Source organism: Daphnia carinata, chromosome 9 (assembly GCF_022539665.2).
Source record: "Daphnia carinata strain CSIRO-1 chromosome 9, CSIRO_AGI_Dcar_HiC_V3, whole genome shotgun sequence".
Taxonomy (NCBI): Eukaryota; Metazoa; Arthropoda; class Branchiopoda; order Diplostraca; family Daphniidae; genus Daphnia; species Daphnia carinata.
The window spans coordinates 8,081,185-8,097,217 of record NC_081339.1 but is presented as its reverse complement, the minus strand read 5'-3'; the positions used below and the strand labels follow the sequence as shown (position 1 = coordinate 8,097,217).

The 16,033-nt window shown below is 40.6% G+C and overlaps 2 protein-coding genes across 7 annotated transcripts; one reads left to right on the top strand and one right to left on the bottom strand.

The window, feature by feature from the left end:
• Positions 1 to 331: 331 nt before the first annotated feature.
• Positions 332 to 4,209, bottom strand: LOC130700890 (beta-glucuronidase-like). Of its 3 annotated transcripts, none has more exons than XM_057522875.2 (15): positions 3,867 to 4,209; positions 3,612 to 3,788; positions 3,430 to 3,544; positions 3,338 to 3,367; positions 3,206 to 3,247; positions 3,091 to 3,117; positions 2,709 to 3,010; positions 2,470 to 2,619; positions 2,234 to 2,406; positions 2,024 to 2,167; positions 1,865 to 1,949; positions 1,473 to 1,556; positions 1,310 to 1,402; positions 1,104 to 1,242; positions 332 to 640 (listed from the first exon to the last, which is right to left on the bottom strand). In XM_057522875.2, the coding sequence occupies exons 1-15, from the start codon at positions 4,056 to 4,058 to the stop codon at positions 537 to 539; spliced, it is 1,857 nt and encodes a 618-aa protein (XP_057378858.1). In that variant the 5' UTR covers positions 4,059 to 4,209; the 3' UTR covers positions 332 to 536. The 3 variants fall into 3 exon arrangements, with proteins under 3 accessions (XP_057378858.1, XP_057378859.1, XP_057378860.1); XM_057522876.2 differs by lacking the exon at positions 1,865 to 1,949 and adding an exon at positions 1,637 to 1,721; XM_057522877.2 differs by lacking the exon at positions 332 to 640 and adding an exon at positions 708 to 916.
• Positions 4,210 to 7,307: 3,098 nt separating this feature from the next.
• LOC130700888 (collagen alpha-1(I) chain-like) lies at positions 7,308 to 14,883 on the top strand. Of its 4 annotated transcripts, none has more exons than XM_059496742.1 (15): positions 7,308 to 7,762; positions 10,768 to 10,950; positions 11,269 to 11,366; positions 11,434 to 11,602; positions 11,693 to 11,758; positions 11,869 to 12,002; positions 12,072 to 12,152; positions 12,221 to 12,490; positions 12,580 to 12,771; positions 12,953 to 13,051; positions 13,270 to 13,323; positions 13,395 to 13,615; positions 13,692 to 13,802; positions 13,872 to 14,190; positions 14,265 to 14,883. In XM_059496742.1, the coding sequence occupies exons 1-15, from the start codon at positions 7,689 to 7,691 to the stop codon at positions 14,471 to 14,473; spliced, it is 2,280 nt and encodes a 759-aa protein (XP_059352725.1). In that variant the 5' UTR covers positions 7,308 to 7,688; the 3' UTR covers positions 14,474 to 14,883. The 4 variants fall into 4 exon arrangements, with proteins under 4 accessions (XP_059352725.1, XP_057378857.1, XP_059352726.1 ...); XM_057522874.2 differs by having other exon boundaries at positions 11,851 to 12,002; XM_059496743.1 differs by lacking the exon at positions 11,693 to 11,758.
• The last annotated feature ends 1,150 nt before the right edge of the window (positions 14,884 to 16,033 follow it).

Sequence of the window (16,033 nt, the reverse complement as noted above, 5' to 3'; positions counted from 1 at the left end):
CTATTTACCATAGTGTTTCGCGAGTGCGTTCGAAGTAGAAGGCGCTTTTTGTAGCCGTTCTCCATTGTGCATGTTGAACATCGGATATGTAACCGAAGGAAGTCGATTTTTAGCTGGCTTTTCCGCAATGCTATTCATTTCTAGAAACGTAATCCAATACGTAAAGATGTAGTGTCTAACAGACAACTATCGTATCCTTGTTAGGTACGCTCTAACGCCGTAACTCTATATCGTTTCTCATTCAACACCATAAAACAAAGGTGTTTCAGAAATCGGGTAAGATGTTTTACGCATTTTTATCCTTTTTTTTTAGACAACTATACTCAACTACGTTGCTTTTCGGCTTGATTTCAATAGTCTACTCTTGTGCCCTTGCCATACACTAAGCTTTTCCACTTTGATGAGAAAAATTTTTAAATGCCCAAGTTCGATATCCTATTACACCGACAATGAACGATGGGTGTTTTACGGGATAATTCCTAGTGATTTTCCGGATTGAAGAACAAAAGCGGCGTTTAGTTCCTTTGTTTTCCTCGCTAGGTCAGCTGTGCATAGCGACGACGAAGGAAATGGGCAGCGAATTTTGGTTGTCTTTCACGAGTGAAAACGCCTTTCATGCATCCAGTTGGCCGGAAGTATTCTACAAATAAAAATGGTATTCTTTATTGAGAAAAACAAACGGAATGTTTGTTTTAACTTTCACGGTATTTATTGAGATAGGAATCAAAGCAAAATCCAAAGGGACATAATAGAACTGGGCGTGATGATAACAAACACGTTGAAATTCAAAAAAATACTGTCGGAAAATGCAAATATCAAAGATTTACGTAACGCAGTTTCAAATATCTGGCGGCTGATTTTGGTTGCCTTTCACGGGTAAACATTCCCTTGCGGTTGACCACCACCCTACTGGATCCTGTTTAAAAGTAGCATAGCCCCCCCAAAAAGAAACATTGTGATTCAAACTACAATTGCTAATCAAGCTACAAATCTCGGAAATAAACTACGGTAAAATAGTTCCAAAAAGGACAGGGATTTCTATCTTGTTTACGGATGCTGGATTACTATATCTGTTAATTTAAATAATAATAAATATCACTAACCCTGTGGTGTGGCAAAGTCAGCAAAGTTCCAAATCATTTCTCCAATTAGAAATCCCATTTGACGCAGTTGGTCGAACGCTTTAAAGTTCTGCTCCATCAGGACCACTTGGTAATCTTCCGTCCACACAACAGGTGGATCCTGAATTAAATATGCATAAAACGTTAATTTCCAAAGCTAAAGTTCCACTTCGTTCCCACTCAGTTACTGTGTGTAGACCGGCAAGAGCTCCAGCGCCATATTCGGTTACCAAAACCGGTTTTAAATGTTTGTCATGCCAAGCTGTGACTTCTTTTATCATCTATCAGGTAAATTAGGTACCGGTTACTTTTATTTTGCCTTATTTCATTTTCGTAGAAAGCAAAAAATACCTGGTATGTTATAAGTTCGCTGTGGCCGGTATCCGAGTACCAACCGAAATAACGATTTATGCAAATAACGTCCAGAAACTGGGCCTTTAAAAAATGGAAATAAAATATGGACGAATTAGTGCGTGGTTCTTGGAATTAGTTTTTGTGCAATAGCGGCAACTTGCAGCTAAATCAGATGCGTAGGATTGAGCCAAAACCATGGTCACAGGTCTGGCAAGATCCAATGAACGGGTATAATTAGCGACACGCCTAGAACGCACGATAGAAGAAAAAAAAGATTGAAACATGAATACATGTTAAACATGAAAACACCCACCTGTGACCTTAGTTATGTGCATATCTACGTAAGGGAGCTACGACAACTAACTACACTTATCTGAAGATCGACTCACAGCAACATCTTGGGTACTTGGTTTGTTCAGAACTAAAGTCACAGGCCTCGATGAATCTAGTCGATGGACTAGCTTGACAATAGTACTAAACGGTTCAGAAAAAGAAAAAAGCTACTGGTTTCCTTTTCAGAATACGAAATATAAGGATTGAAATTATACTCAAAATAGTGCGCTGAGACTTGTTTTTGTGATTGGGGTTCGTTGCCAATTGACCACACTACAACTGCAGGGCGATTTTTGTCGCGTTGAACCAGTTCCTTCAAGGTCTGCATGTGGGCTTCCAAAAGTTCATCATCGAAGTTACTATATATCATTTAAAAAATGATTATTTTTTTAATGTTTATGATACCAGTAAATGTTTATTCTTACTCAAGCCCAACAGCTGGGACTTCATCAATAACTAGAAATCCTTGTTGATCGGCCAAATCCATTAGTTCTTCTGAGTAGGGATAGTGTGAAGTGCGGAATGCATTGGCTTCAATCCATCGCATCAAATTATAATCCTTGGTTAATGTGACCAGGTCCAAGCCACGGCCTCTCAGCTGAAAAAAGATAAAAAATTTACAAATACTTCTATTGTGAATGCGAACGACCTAAAAATTTACAATTGCATCTTCGTGCCGGCCAAATCCTTTAAAATAGACGCTTTTTCCATTTATGTAAACACCGGTTGAATTCCATTCGATAAAACGAATACCAAATGGAAGTCGGTAAACATCACCCTCAACGTTTTTGGCATCGTTCCATAGCTGAATCTTTGGGTAGAAAAGGCGTTACCGAATAATGTCGGGACAGCTTTAGGTAAAGAAGAAAAAACGAAAAACACGTATTTTTGGGTCAAAACCTTGAGCGTGTAAAGGTATCCGACTGACTCGTTCATTCCTCGGGGCCACCACAAGTTTGGATTATTAATGCTGATTTCGCCTTTGAGCCCCTTAGCTTGACCAACGAGGCGGTGCTGTGCATCATAAATTTCTGCAACGACTGAGTAAGCGGCAATCTTCGGGCCTCCTAGCTCAACCGAGTAGAATATAACGCCAAGAGAATCCGTCACACTTGTAGTGTTGATGGTTATATCGTCTATATAAGTTTTTGGCGTTGCAGATAATACGACAGGACGGTGAATGCCCGCAAAATTGAAGAAATCTTTGGTTCGTTGATGTGCAAATAACAAAATAAAAAATTCCGATATAAATTCAGCTATGACATGATGACATGTTCATTACCAAAGTTATATTGTTGCTCATAATAGCCTGGAGAAAAGAAAAAAAAAAAAAAAAAGAGCATAGAAGGTTTAGTAACCTAGAAATTTATCGAACCATGAGCATGTTAACGTGTTACCTGCGGGGTAGCGTTGAGAGTCGTTGTGGTAAACAATTTTCCCTAATAAAATAAAAGATTTTGTTCAGAGTCACATCTGCATTTAAATTTCATTCGGTAACTGAAAATTTTCTTTGACTCTTTGCCAATTACCCTGAGGGATGGTCCATGGAGTGAGTGTGTCTAAAAAAAACAGAGTTATTTATACTCACAAATACTAACACATTCAAGTTAATTAGAATAACTGTTAACAGCTACTGTGATCCAGTTTAAGTGTCCAAATTTCAAATAGTCAGTAATTTTGACCGTGAAAGGCAAATAACCTCCTGAGTGATTGGTTACTTCAACACCATTGATCCACTGTCATAAACAATATTGGTTTAAAAATGAATTGCTGTCAGAGATCTCTTGATTGATGTACACTCACCACTACTGCATAATAATTGACACTGCCAAACCTGATGGTGACTCGCTGTGATTTCCAGCTTTTGGGAAGGAAAAACTCCCTTTGATACCAAGCCCAGCCAATATGATCCCTAATTTTTGGATCTTGAGTTACATCATTATAACTTGATGGTACTGGCATGTCGATGACTTCTACATTCTAGTCATATTTAATTGCAGAAAAAAACATCATTTCTGTTGGCAACAACATTTTGACATTACAAGTTGGTAGACTTACGTGATGAAGAGGGACTGCATACCACTTTTCTTTAAAACCTTTATCTTGTTCTGTTCTGTTAGCGATCGCAAATTTCCAAATTCCATCCAAGGTTAGCGTTTCCCTTGATTCAGACGGTCTGGGGTAGAGGATTCCTGACGCATGAATTCCATTTACATAGATAACAGTGGCGAGGAAGATTCGCCAATGCATACTGAAGCGTGATTGACTCGCTTTCAAAGGTAGACAAACTCAGTCGTGCGATAATTCTGCGAATCTTTTATCTTCACAATCTTTATTTCAAATAACGCCCCCTCGTACAGAGTGACAGACGACTGACAGTCGCCTGGCCTTGCATGTTTTTGTTTTTCCTATTGCCTCGGTTGCCAAATTTACTATTCAATAAGCAAAAATGTTAAAGATTTAAATCAAAAGAAATTAATCTTCGTTCAAAACAGAGTTACAAAATCAAAGGCAAAATACAAGTACTGGGGCTATGACAGAAACCACTTTTATTCTGTTGGTAAAAGATCGTCAATATAAGACACGAAATATCCACCTTATATTATTAATTCAATATCCCTCTGTATATCATTGTAAATTTTTTTTTGCGTTCAAACTGCTTAATTACAGCAGAAACGTAATTTACAAAGGCGTGTCACAGAACTTGATGATGTCAGTTCAATCTACGTCAGTTTACACAGAACGGAGAATTGGTTCAAATGAATGTATTACATCTTTGTCATCGTTATCGGCGCCAACAAAAAAAAATAAGTCGATTAAAATCAAGCGTGAAATTAAGAAATCCGTTGTGGTATGTCTGCACTGTCCTTTTTTTTCTGTCTCTGTCTGTCTTTCGCTTTCTAGGGTTGTGTTGCAATACGTGTCGTTGAGAGACCAGTTTAAAATTCAAAAAAAGACCCAAATAAGGCAGGCATGCTGACAGTGACGTTGACACGCATATCCCAGTTATTCTATCGCGAGAGTTTCTTTATCTCTTTATGCATCCCCCACTTGAGACACCGCCTGTTGTTGAGCTTATAACGCGTAAAAAATATATATATACATATTATAATGTATTATTTAAAACAAAAAATAAAAATTTAAAAGAGAAAAAGACAACTCGTCAACCATCAAAGAAATGCGATAAGAACAAAGGCTGCCATCTTGCGTTCGGTTCTGTCTACTGATCTGATGAGAATGGTGTACGCACGCAAGACGCAACAACAACTGCGTCGCTCGTTTCTTTTCGTTTCTGGCATTTGAGAAACTCGCAGGACGAAATGATTCCGAACGAGGGGTTTACTGTGTAGTGATGCAACCCCATACATATCTGGAGATTAGTATATGGCTCCAAAACGCCACAGAGCTGCTGACTGCTGTCCTTATAAAGTCACGGCGGGGCGTGCGCGTGCGGGTCACGTCAAAAGTTTTTTCCCAGACGTTCCGTGTACTTTGGCACGGCCACATAGACACACGCACACCCGGCAAATGGTAACGAACACGTTATCCTTGCTGATGGTCGTTTACATTGACAGTGGCATGTAATCACTACCAAACGTCAACAATCTGGCAGATATTATCGTTCGCTCTTTCCCTCCCCGACTAGTGGCCGAGTTAAATCCGGATTCACGTCTCCGGATGACAAGCTCACGTTTAACATGTTACAACGTGTCGGAGGATTCACTCGTCACGTCAATGTTTTGTGCGGCGAGTTCGGGGTCTAGCCGATCAGTCGACGGTCTGGGGTTATTGCAGTACGACCTTCTAGCGTATTTGCTTGTCAAAGGATTGATCACTGATATACGTTTCGTGTTCCAAACGAACACGATGAAGAGAAAACAACGAACGATAGCAACGATATAAAAGAAAAGAAAAGCGAAATAAATTTTCAAAAAATGAATATCAACACGGTTGTTTTTTTTTCCCCTTCGACGCGTATGATCACTGCTCGATTTAAATAATCCAGCGCAACAGCAAGCCACCATATATAGACTTGTCGGAATCAGAACTATGGCACACACACTCCATGCGAGTTCCTGCTTCAACATTTCGGATCTATTTTATTGTGAGGGGCATGTTACTGCAGCAGTCATAAGTCCCTACATGGTCACTTATATGAATAAATTACGCAAAAGGATATTCAGCTCGTTCTCGTTTCTTTCGAAATGTGCAACGGTCAGTTTAAAAGATGGAAATCAGATTGTTTGAAAAAAAAGAAATAGGGAAAGAAAAAAAGAAAAACTGGTAGCGACGCTCTTGTAGTGCCTTCCTCGCTCTTTTGATAAGCTTTTCGGGCCATCAAAGAATGCGCTGGCCCGTCCGTGGCGTTTTTTTTTTGGGCGTAGCACATCTCCGACGTCAACGACTCTCACTTGTTGGATGTTATGTTGGCACCCGGAGCACAGGGTCAACACGAAGAACAGAACAATGTCCTGAATTAAAAGAAATCCGTTTCAGGTTTACAGTTTAAACTTGTTCGAACGTTTTTGAATAAACCCGAAAATGACGTTAACTATTTGCGTCCAACTATGCGTCACCTTTGTTTCTTTATTTTATTTTTTTTTCTACCAAATATCGAAAATGAACGAAGCAGCAACGAGAGGCATTCTTGGCGAGCTGCCAGGAAGAGACCATAAAATAGGTGACATATGATGTGTCAGTCATCAAAGATGTTATCGGTGTCTAGACGGATCGATTCACGGACTTGGAATCAACACTAAAAATTGTCTGAATGTGAATGAGTTTGGATAACGAATTCGAAAAGAAACAAAAAAACATAATAATGATAAAAACAAAAAGATAAACACCCAACAGCAAGACAACAAAAGAAAACCGGTCGTCTGTGCGTGAATTTTGGGTTTTCTCTCGCTTTTCGATGCGATTCAACAGAATCTGGCCAACAAACAAAGTTGATTCCCCTTTTGGGATCATTTCAGATAAAACTCTGGAATATTTGTAAGAACCAGGAAAAGATGAAAGTCTCGACATGATTTGAGACTGTGGATTCCATTGTTGTAAATGCTCTGCCTTGAAATGGTTTTCAAAGAAGAATTTCCAAGGGACGGAAAATTATGCGGGTGAATTCGAACCCCAAGGAAAAAAAAAACGGGAAGAATAAAGACATCATGCAGTTCATCCTAATGTTTCCTCGACAAACCAGAGGAAGTATCTCAAAATAGAAAATGACTCCAAAAAAAAAAAAAGAGAGACAATATGTAAGAAAAAAGAGGCGGGGGGGGGAGGAGGAGGAAAGGGGACTGAAAAAAAAAGGTGAACGAGAAGAGGATGCAGACGGTACTACATAAAAAGAGCTTCGTTCGGTTAATGCAACAAGGTCGAATGGGTTGCTGAAACGCCCCCCCCCCCACCCTCTTTTACCCGCAGCAAAGAGTCGAGCACTCGAGGGCTGTCGGTGTTTAAAAGACGAGAGCAGGAGGATGGTTTCTCTTCAGTCTGGTGGCACACGTCTTCCGAGATACCCGTGTGATCGTAACATTTGCCTTCTTTATACCGTTTCCCTTATTGGTTGAACTCTCTGGCTGTTCCACCATTTTTTTTTTCTTGTCGTGTGCTTCGAAAGAAAAAAAAAAGAAAACGTTCTGTCGTGAAATTATACAATGGACTCTATTCGTCGGAGAGTCATCTTTGTCTCGTCGCACATCAATCACTAGTTGGCGAAGAAGCGACACGCAAACAGGAATTTTCTGTTTTATTTTCAAACTACAAAGTGTCATTGATCAAATTCCTACCTTTTTTTGGGGAAAAAGAAAAATCACGACGGTCGCTCCGTTTTCAAACAATAACAAACGGGAAAAGAAGAAGATTGTCTCCGGCTGATTGATGACCGTGAGGATGACGCCGACCTGCTGGGTGGCGGTGATCTGGACGTGCTTGCTCGTCTCTACCTGCAGCGGGTGAGTCATCTGGCCTGTCAATTTTTAAACGCTCGCGCCGCAATCCAAACAAATGAAGTCCTTTATTCTTCTTACACCGTTTAGAATCATTAAAAAAGGGAAAAGCTCGTAGACGTATACTTAAGTAGTTGACATTGGCGGACTACTTTATATTCGCCTGTCTTTAAAATTTTTTTTTGCTAAAGTGGGGACAGCTGTTGTGTTACTAGTCTCGCTGGTTGATCTCTCCACATATGGTTGTGATGTTGGTTTGTGTGTGTGTGTGTGGATTGAGTGAGGGCAACGGAGAGGAAGAAATCTTATCTCTTCACTTCGTCCAACAGAATCGCTTGATTGACCACTCGGCTAGTTTGTTTTTTTTTTTTTTAAAGACCGCCTCTGTTTTCGTTCTCTCTCACACGATCTACCCCGACTAAATTTTATTATTTTTTAAAAATATATTTTATGTATGCGTTCATTTTTGCCGTACTCTATAACTTGGCCACAAGTTCAAATGCTCGCGCAGCAAGCGGATTGTAATCAACTATAAGTCAGACTTTGTCCTTTTTTTCTTTGTGAATCGTTGATGCGAACAGAGTCGCACGATGAGAAGTGAAAAATGACAATAGTTGATTGATTGATCGATCAAGAGTCAAGATAGTTTTCTTCTTCAACGTTAGAACTTTAACGATGTTTTTTTCAGAGTGTTTGCGACAATGGTAGAAAGCAGGCGGATCGGTGGTGCGACCGGCTGCTCGTTCAAAAGCCTTTGCCGAGCGCTGATGGTTGAAGGAACGTGAGGCACCAAATGATCCGTCGGCTTAGTCAGTCCATAAATCATGCTGATTGGGTTAGGATGCGCGCACTCTGAGAGACGCAGTCAAAATACCCGTTTTTGACCGCGCCACATACATAATGGGCCAAGATCCGTCGTTAGATCTCCCCGACGACCGATGTGCCGGTCCGTGTGTTTTGTTGGGCCATCACCATCCGAGTCTGCTGCCATCTGCTAGCCACCCTTGACGTGTTAACGAATTAGCATCGTAAACTTAAAAAGATGGGGGGGGGGGACTAAATAGGAAAAGAAAATTGCTTTAACGGTCACATGGAGAGCAATGAAAGATGCTCTGTGGCTTAACTCTTCGTTTTCGATGTGGGTCCTTAAATAGCGATGACGCCACTTTGGGGAGATTACAAACAAATAAAAAAGCATGCACGTCGTATACATAAAAATATACACTTTAGAGTCATTGGCTAGATAGGGCTTAAGTCGAGTGCACCGGATGCGGAAAATGACCAATCAAAGAATATTGTTCCATTTCGAACCGATACAACGGAGGTGACGAGATTACAGCAGCGTGGTATAACACAAGGCGGACGTAATTGAATAGATTATTATGGCTGAATCATTCCTAAATGCACGTGAATATTGGGGTTTCAAAGATTTTGAGAGGAAAAATGTGCAGTTCATTCATCATACAATGTTATAAAGCGTTTTGACTTTATAGCATTTCGTGACGGGCTATGGATCAAATTAGATATCATTTCCAGCTTTTTTTTCTTCTTGTCATTTCATATTCAACCAGTATATTTTTTTTTTCCATTAACGAAAAAGAAAGTAAAGGGAGTAGAATGAAAAAAAAAAGGAGGACAAAGGAGAAATGCTGTTGGAACTATTCTTCTTATTCTTTTAAGAAAAAAAAAATATTTAACTGAGGTTGCGCAGATGATTTGCCATTCTAGTCTGCGTTGCCCTACATGGCATTGGAGACGATAATAAATTCTGTTGAGTCGTTTGGTTAGAAATAGAAGAGAGGGGAAAAAAAGGCAAGAACAAATTAAGAACTTGTACATTTTAAATTGTTTGAATAAATATTTTACCCATATGGGTTGTTGACCTTGGACATTTCACAGTTTTTTTCTTGGTGGGGGAGATTTGTTGAGTAAAACACGCCGATACAAAACACTAAATAAATAATAAAAATAGAAAAGAGGAAACGAATAGTGGCATCATAAATCATTGGCCGCTTTTGCCCCGGTCGTTTACTTCAACGGGGCATATTCAGCTCTCAGCGTGCAGTCCAATTGTCCCGATGATTTGATTGCTCCATGAATAATTGCTCGACTCCAGATGGAGCCCATCTTCAACAACCCCTTGATGTAATTCAACCACAAAAAGGAAAAACAGGAACGGGAACACCAAATATAAATCGTTCGAGCAAACGGTATAGTAATACACATTATAAAGATTGGTATGTATATATAGAAAGAGGTCAAAAACAGATTTCGAAACTGGGCGTGACTCTGATCAGAATCTTTCGGTCGTATTTTATCATGCTTGACACAATCTACCCCCCCCCCTTCTAAAGGAAAAACGAACCCAAAAAAGCAAACTATGAAAACGATTCTTCTTCTAGGGCATTGGGAATAACACGAACCAATATCTTGTAATGTCTGGAACAAGCGTAACCCCGATTTGTCATTCCCTAGTAGACCTAACAGTAAATCAGCCGTTTCTTTCCGAAAAGGAAAACTTCTTTTTAGTGAGATAGAGCCAAAATCAGATTTCAAAATATATATATATATATATATAATCTTCAAATACGGAAATGGAGTTGTTTGATTTTGTTGACTGTTCCAGGCTTTATAGTTTCCGCAAGAGCGAATCAAACACAGAAAATCGTAGGACTGGAATAATGGTAGACTGCGTGTAGGGGTGACCTAGAAAAAAAGATGAAAGATGATTTCATCCCCGTTTTGGAGAAGACTAAAATATACATAAATAGCCGCTACTTTTCTTATAAGAGTTTCGAAAAGCCATATAGGAAAAACCGACATTGGCCCAGAAGCTACAAGGTTTTCTTTTTTTTTTTTTTTTTTACAAAAGATATGAACCATGTCAGCAATTACGATATATGACAGTGCGAGGAAGAAAGAAGAATGAAGGCTGTGAAGGAAAAAAAAAAACGTTTCGTGAATGCTGAACGAGAGGATGAAACTAACTTTCACAATCATTTTGAATACAGAGATTTCTGTCCGCAACCAGTGACAAGGACAGTTTCATGTAAAGTCAAAAATGGTACAGAGACTTACACGAAGATGGTACCGCGCCTTTGCAAGCGAAACTGGCCTCCTTCTCAACAAGGATCCTCATCATCGCAATCTTCCAACGGCACTCCACAGCATGTCAATTGCGGCATGGAACCAAGGTAAAAAAAAAAATAAATATATTTTTAAAAAATATATAGATATATATGTATATTATGGCTGGTATTCGAAAAACATGGCAATGCACTCTGAAATATTTCGTTTTTGAAGAGAGAGGGGAAGAGAGAAAAAAAAAGCTGAAAGCATCAATCATTTGTCTTCTCTCGTCCTTCACTTTTCTCATTTTTATTTCAAACACAAAAATAAACTTTGTGTTTCAACTGTATATTCGTTGTCGTGTCCTACTCAATACGAATGTATTTTTCTAAAAATTAATCTCCATTCTGACTGTTTTTGTTTATACTTTGAAAATGCATCAGAGTGAAAGAACGGCCTAGACTGGTGACTACTTATAAGCAAATAACCGAGATGCAGTATCGTTGCTGTCCCGGTTTTTTTGGAGAAAACTGTGATATGGGTAAAATCAAATTTAAATCGTACAAAAAACTGGGCATTGAAACAACTGGCATCCCTCCCCGATTTAGAATGCTTCAACTGCACGACGTTGGAGCGGATGGAACGGCGTTTGAGGACCGTGGAAGAGACCATTCGTGGTGGCAACGGAAACTATAGCAGTTACGCTGGCCCACATCAGCGATCGTTCATTCGTCCTGGACGGCCAGATATGAGCCATGTCACTACGACACCCAGAGGGTATGACAAATCTTTTACGTCTTTAGTGTTTTAGTTACGGATCTAAACTGAAAAGGTCCGTCCCTCGATTGAAAAACGATTTCCGTGTAGAGCGGCACCAAACGGCAGCACTCACATGCGTCGGCCAGCCGTCGGCATGACTCGTCGTCCGTTCAGGTGCAATTAAGATGATTTTTTTTTAGCTTTGTTTTGTTTCATTTTTGATGAACGTTTGGCATCAAATTGGAATATATTACATGACATTTAAGTGGGTATCACGATATAAGGAAACCGGACGCGGCTCTTGAACGCAATGGCCCAGCACAGCAAGGATCGTCAGACGTGTCCGCTGGAGTGCGAGCACCTCAACAGACGAGATGCAACTGTCCGGCAGGACCTCCTGGACAGGCCGGACCGCAGGGTATTCATATCGAAAGGAATTGAGAAAATGGGATTAAAAACTGGCAATTACATTTGGATTTACACACAGGACCGGTTGGGTTGACTGGAATTCCTGGATTACCCGGAAGAAACGGGGTCGATGGGACTACAGGTGCGCCAGGATCTCCAGGTAAAAATGTTGCATCATCAATGATTAAATTGAATTTCGTTTTCTAAAGCAAATTTGAATCGGTCAAGGTTTGGAAGGACAACCTGGACAGAACGGTTCACCAGGGATCGACGGGCTTCCTGGTCTGCCCGGGAACCCTGGTCCACAAGGTCTTACGGGTCTACCTGGTTTACCCGGTTTGAAAGGTGAAACGGGTCCCCCTGGTCTGACGGGAGAACGCGGTGCACCAGGTCTTGATGGAATACCGGGGACACCAGGTCTTCCAGGAGAATCAGGTCTTCAAGGAATTGACGGTGTACCCGGCGCCCCAGGTCCAGTTGGGCCGGCAGGTCCTGCAGGTAAGCAATAGACCTTTATCCCGTTATTTTCAAATAACGGGATAGATGAACATGAACAACTCAAAAAAACAAAAATTGGCCAAAAATAGGGCCCCCTGGTCTTCCTGGACCTCCTGGCCCACCAGGGCTTTCGTCCTACTCTCGCACAAACAGTCGCGATGGCTCTGGTTTAGACGATGATGACGTGCCAACAAGGGTAGGATTACCTGGTCCACCTGGTCCTCCGGGACCTCCAGGTGCGATCGGTGCTGCAGGTCCCTCTGGTGAGCGGGGCGAAAAAGGTAAGAATAGAAATTGCCTTTTTCGAGGTTTGGTTGGTCTTCATAATGAGGGAGGGGGCAACTTGCCCACTAATATATTGACCAAAGCAAAATCTTGGCTTCATTGCTCTGTAACTTTTTTTGGGAGGCTGTTCTGACTAACCACTGATCAGCAAAAGACAACTAATTAAATTGACACCAGGTGAAGCAGGTGATAGCGGTGCAACAGGACCGCGAGGCCAGAGAGGAGATAAGGGCGCCAAGGGTGAACGAGGTTTCGACGGGGTCCGCGGACCACCAGGTTGCCCAAAATCATTAATCCCAACTAAAATATAACTTTTTATAATATAACTATATTCTTAATTTTTCATTTTCTGTTTAATGGCACTTCTTCCTTAACGTTAATCAAGTTTCAAGTCTTCTTGGTTGATGTATTGGAGACGAGCACAAACTAAGCGTTGATGCTAATTGATTTGAAGGTTGCGATTTGATTACATATTTCTATGATTGTCCAACTAGGTGATTCTGGGCTGACTGGCCTCCCTGGACCGAAAGGTGACAAAGGAGATGGTGGTAATGAATATTTTCGACATTGAAATTCAATGCAAATCAAATTTAAATATTTCGTTCGTTTATCTAAATAGCATTAGATGGCGTTGATCTTTCAGAGTCGATTCTTCAGTTGCATCAGCTGGTCGATGATTTGCGAAGCCAAATCAATGAACTACGCGATCGTGTCGTTATACTTGAACTCGGAGTCGGTGAATCTCCCGATACTGCGGAGGCCCATTCCAGCAACCCCGTGGCTTCGCCTCCAACACAAACTCATACCCCAACGCCTATCACTACGACTACCCCACCACCTGTAACTCTCATCGCCACAAATATGTTTATAGATTCGCTATTTGTTGTAATGAACCAGTTTACGATTTGCATAACAGGTGGTAGTTAGTGCAACACCTCCAGCACCGGCATTGTCCGAAGAAGAAGAGTCTGATGACTACGACGAAGATGCTGCTGTGTTGGCCACATCATCGACGACTGCTAGTCCGGTTTGTTCCCATTTCTCAGTTTAATTGAATAACCTTAAATAACAAAACAGGATTTTTTAATTTGAGTAGTCTCCAGCTCTTACGTCACCACCTCCGCCAATCGTCAACCCACCGCCGCTCTCTACAGGTGACCAGGATTACGGAGAAGAGGATATAGACTCGGAAGAAGATTACACAGAGAACGAGGATGAAGACGAAGATTTAGTTTTGGATACAAGGCCGTCTTCAACTGCTGGCCGAGCTTCAACTTCAGCTCCGGGACGTGGTCGACCTAATGCTGTTGTCAATAATGGTGGACGTGGAAATGTGGCCAACAATTTATTAGCTGAAGATGATGACGAGGGTATTGATTCCATACTGAGCCCCAATTCACGAATAGAGCCCATTGGTATTATTTGAAAATCGTTTTCATTTTAATTGCACATGTTATTATTAATTTGTGTTCTGTTTGCAATTTAAAAGGACGAGGAGTTTCCACTGTAGATGCTGAAGAGGATGAAGAGGAAGAAGAAGAAGATCCAGAGTACGACGATTATGACGATTCGCCAACTAGCCGATCCAAGCGGCATAAAACAGTTTCGAAGCATTCAAAACACCCTACGCACTCTAAGCATTCGAAAAAAATGAAGCCTCTAAGAACTAAATTGAAGCCGAAGCAATCTTCAGCTTGAATTATCCACCGATATTGAGAATACGATTTTTCGTTTGCCATTTTTGCTTTCAATTTTTTGTTCGGTTGCCAAAACCTATCTATCATTTTTATCAGTTGCCGAGGCTAAAAAAAAATGACTGCCAAATTGCCTTTAATAATAGTTTTTTCGTCTTCTCGCATGCTCTGCAACTTTTCTTCTGTTTGTTAGAGAAAAAAAATGAAAAAAAGCAAAACAAAAACATTTTGATACAAACCGGCTTTACTTTAAACATTTTTTAACCTAGAATTGGAATTTCTGACTGCCGCCCAATTTTAATTTCCACATCACTGCCGATTAGTTCTGTTTCCCACAGAGATGTTGCTAAAGGTCCTTCCCCAACGTTTTTCATTTAGGGTGTCACGGTGGAATAAACGGAACCATATACATAATACACTTATCTCACATTCTCTCTGTTCGCTTAAGAAAAAATGTTGATCACTGATTGTTGGTTGAAAACGTAGACCAGACGACACAACGATGGAAAAAGGACAATGAATTGCAATTGCTTTGTCGGATGTTACATCATTTGGAAGTAAAGTCAAGAGAAGCAAAATGGCGACGTACAGCCATCCCATTGCATTTGGGTCATTGACTCATTTGTCTTATTTATTCGTCCAGTCTGCATACTTTGGTGTTTGGCCAATATCAACTGAGGCGCTCAAAAGCCAAAGGCTAGTCAAGCCTCCGTCTATCGGTGTACGTGGAAATAGAATAAACTGCGTCTGAAGTTCGCAAAAAAAATGAATATAACGGAGTTTCAAGGTTAAACTGATGGTTTGGGATGGCGGTAAGAGTCCGCTGTCAATTCTAGCGAGAAAATCTGAGAAATCCAGACGTCGAAGAAAGTTTTGACCTATTATTACGTTTGGATAATTTTTGAATTAAAGGTCATATTTCCATATTGCCAATAGGATTCGTAATATTTAGAGTGCGTTGCGTGAAACGTACGTTAACATTTCGTTCGGTTGAAACTGTCGTTTGGCCAGAGATGAATTGATTCTTTACGACATGAACATTCAAGCCAACAGCATTATCGCCTATGGGGCATTTGCTGGCGAGAGGGCCCGGCAATTACGATGTCGATGTTATTGAAGGAGGGTCAAATTTTTGGTGGGCTGTATTTGCAAGAACTACTTTCCTATGATCTTGGCACACAGTTAGCCTACGCAGTTGGTAATGTAATGAAAATGGAGATTTTCGGTCGCTTTATGCGGTAAAAAAAAACGAATCGGGATCTTGATCTGTCGTACCTCGACCACAGGGCATGTCGCCATAAATTCCGTAGCTAAAAATGTTCCCTTGGGTGAATTTGTTGCTATTTTTAGTAAGATACTATTCCATTCGGGCTATTGAACAGTGTACAGGTAGTAAATGAAGTATGCCTCAGTATATATCAGGGTACAGCACTTGTCAATTTCATAGTGTCATTGCATCATCCCACCGTTGCATTGAAAAAGACGTTTTATTGGTGGCTTTCTTATTAAAATCAATTGATAACAATGCTTGCTTAAATCAAAGATTTCATAATCCTACGTTTTA

What these genes read in the sequence shown, in the direction of transcription:
- LOC130700888 (XM_057522874.2), top strand. Translation starts at nt 7,689, where the DNA reads ATGACCGTGAGGATGACGCCGACCTGCTGGGTGGCGGTGATCTGGACG. An exon ending in ATGACTCGTCGTCCGTTCAG is followed by an intron (nt 11,759 to 11,850) that starts GTGCAATTAAGA and finishes ATGACATTTAAG; the next exon opens with TGGGTATCACGATATAAGGA. An exon ending in AGGTGCGCCAGGATCTCCAG is followed by an intron (nt 12,153 to 12,220) that starts GTAAAAATGTTG and finishes GAATCGGTCAAG; the next exon opens with GTTTGGAAGGACAACCTGGA.
- LOC130700890 (XM_057522875.2), bottom strand. Translation starts at nt 4,058, where the DNA reads ATGCATTGGCGAATCTTCCTCGCCACTGTTATCTATGTAAATGGAATT. An exon ending in GATACCTTTACACGCTCAAG is followed by an intron (nt 2,620 to 2,708) that starts GTTTTGACCCAA and finishes TTCTACCCAAAG; the next exon opens with ATTCAGCTATGGAACGATGC. An exon ending in TGACTTTGCCACACCACAGG is followed by an intron (nt 641 to 1,103) that starts GTTAGTGATATT and finishes TTTTATTTGTAG; the next exon opens with AATACTTCCGGCCAACTGGA.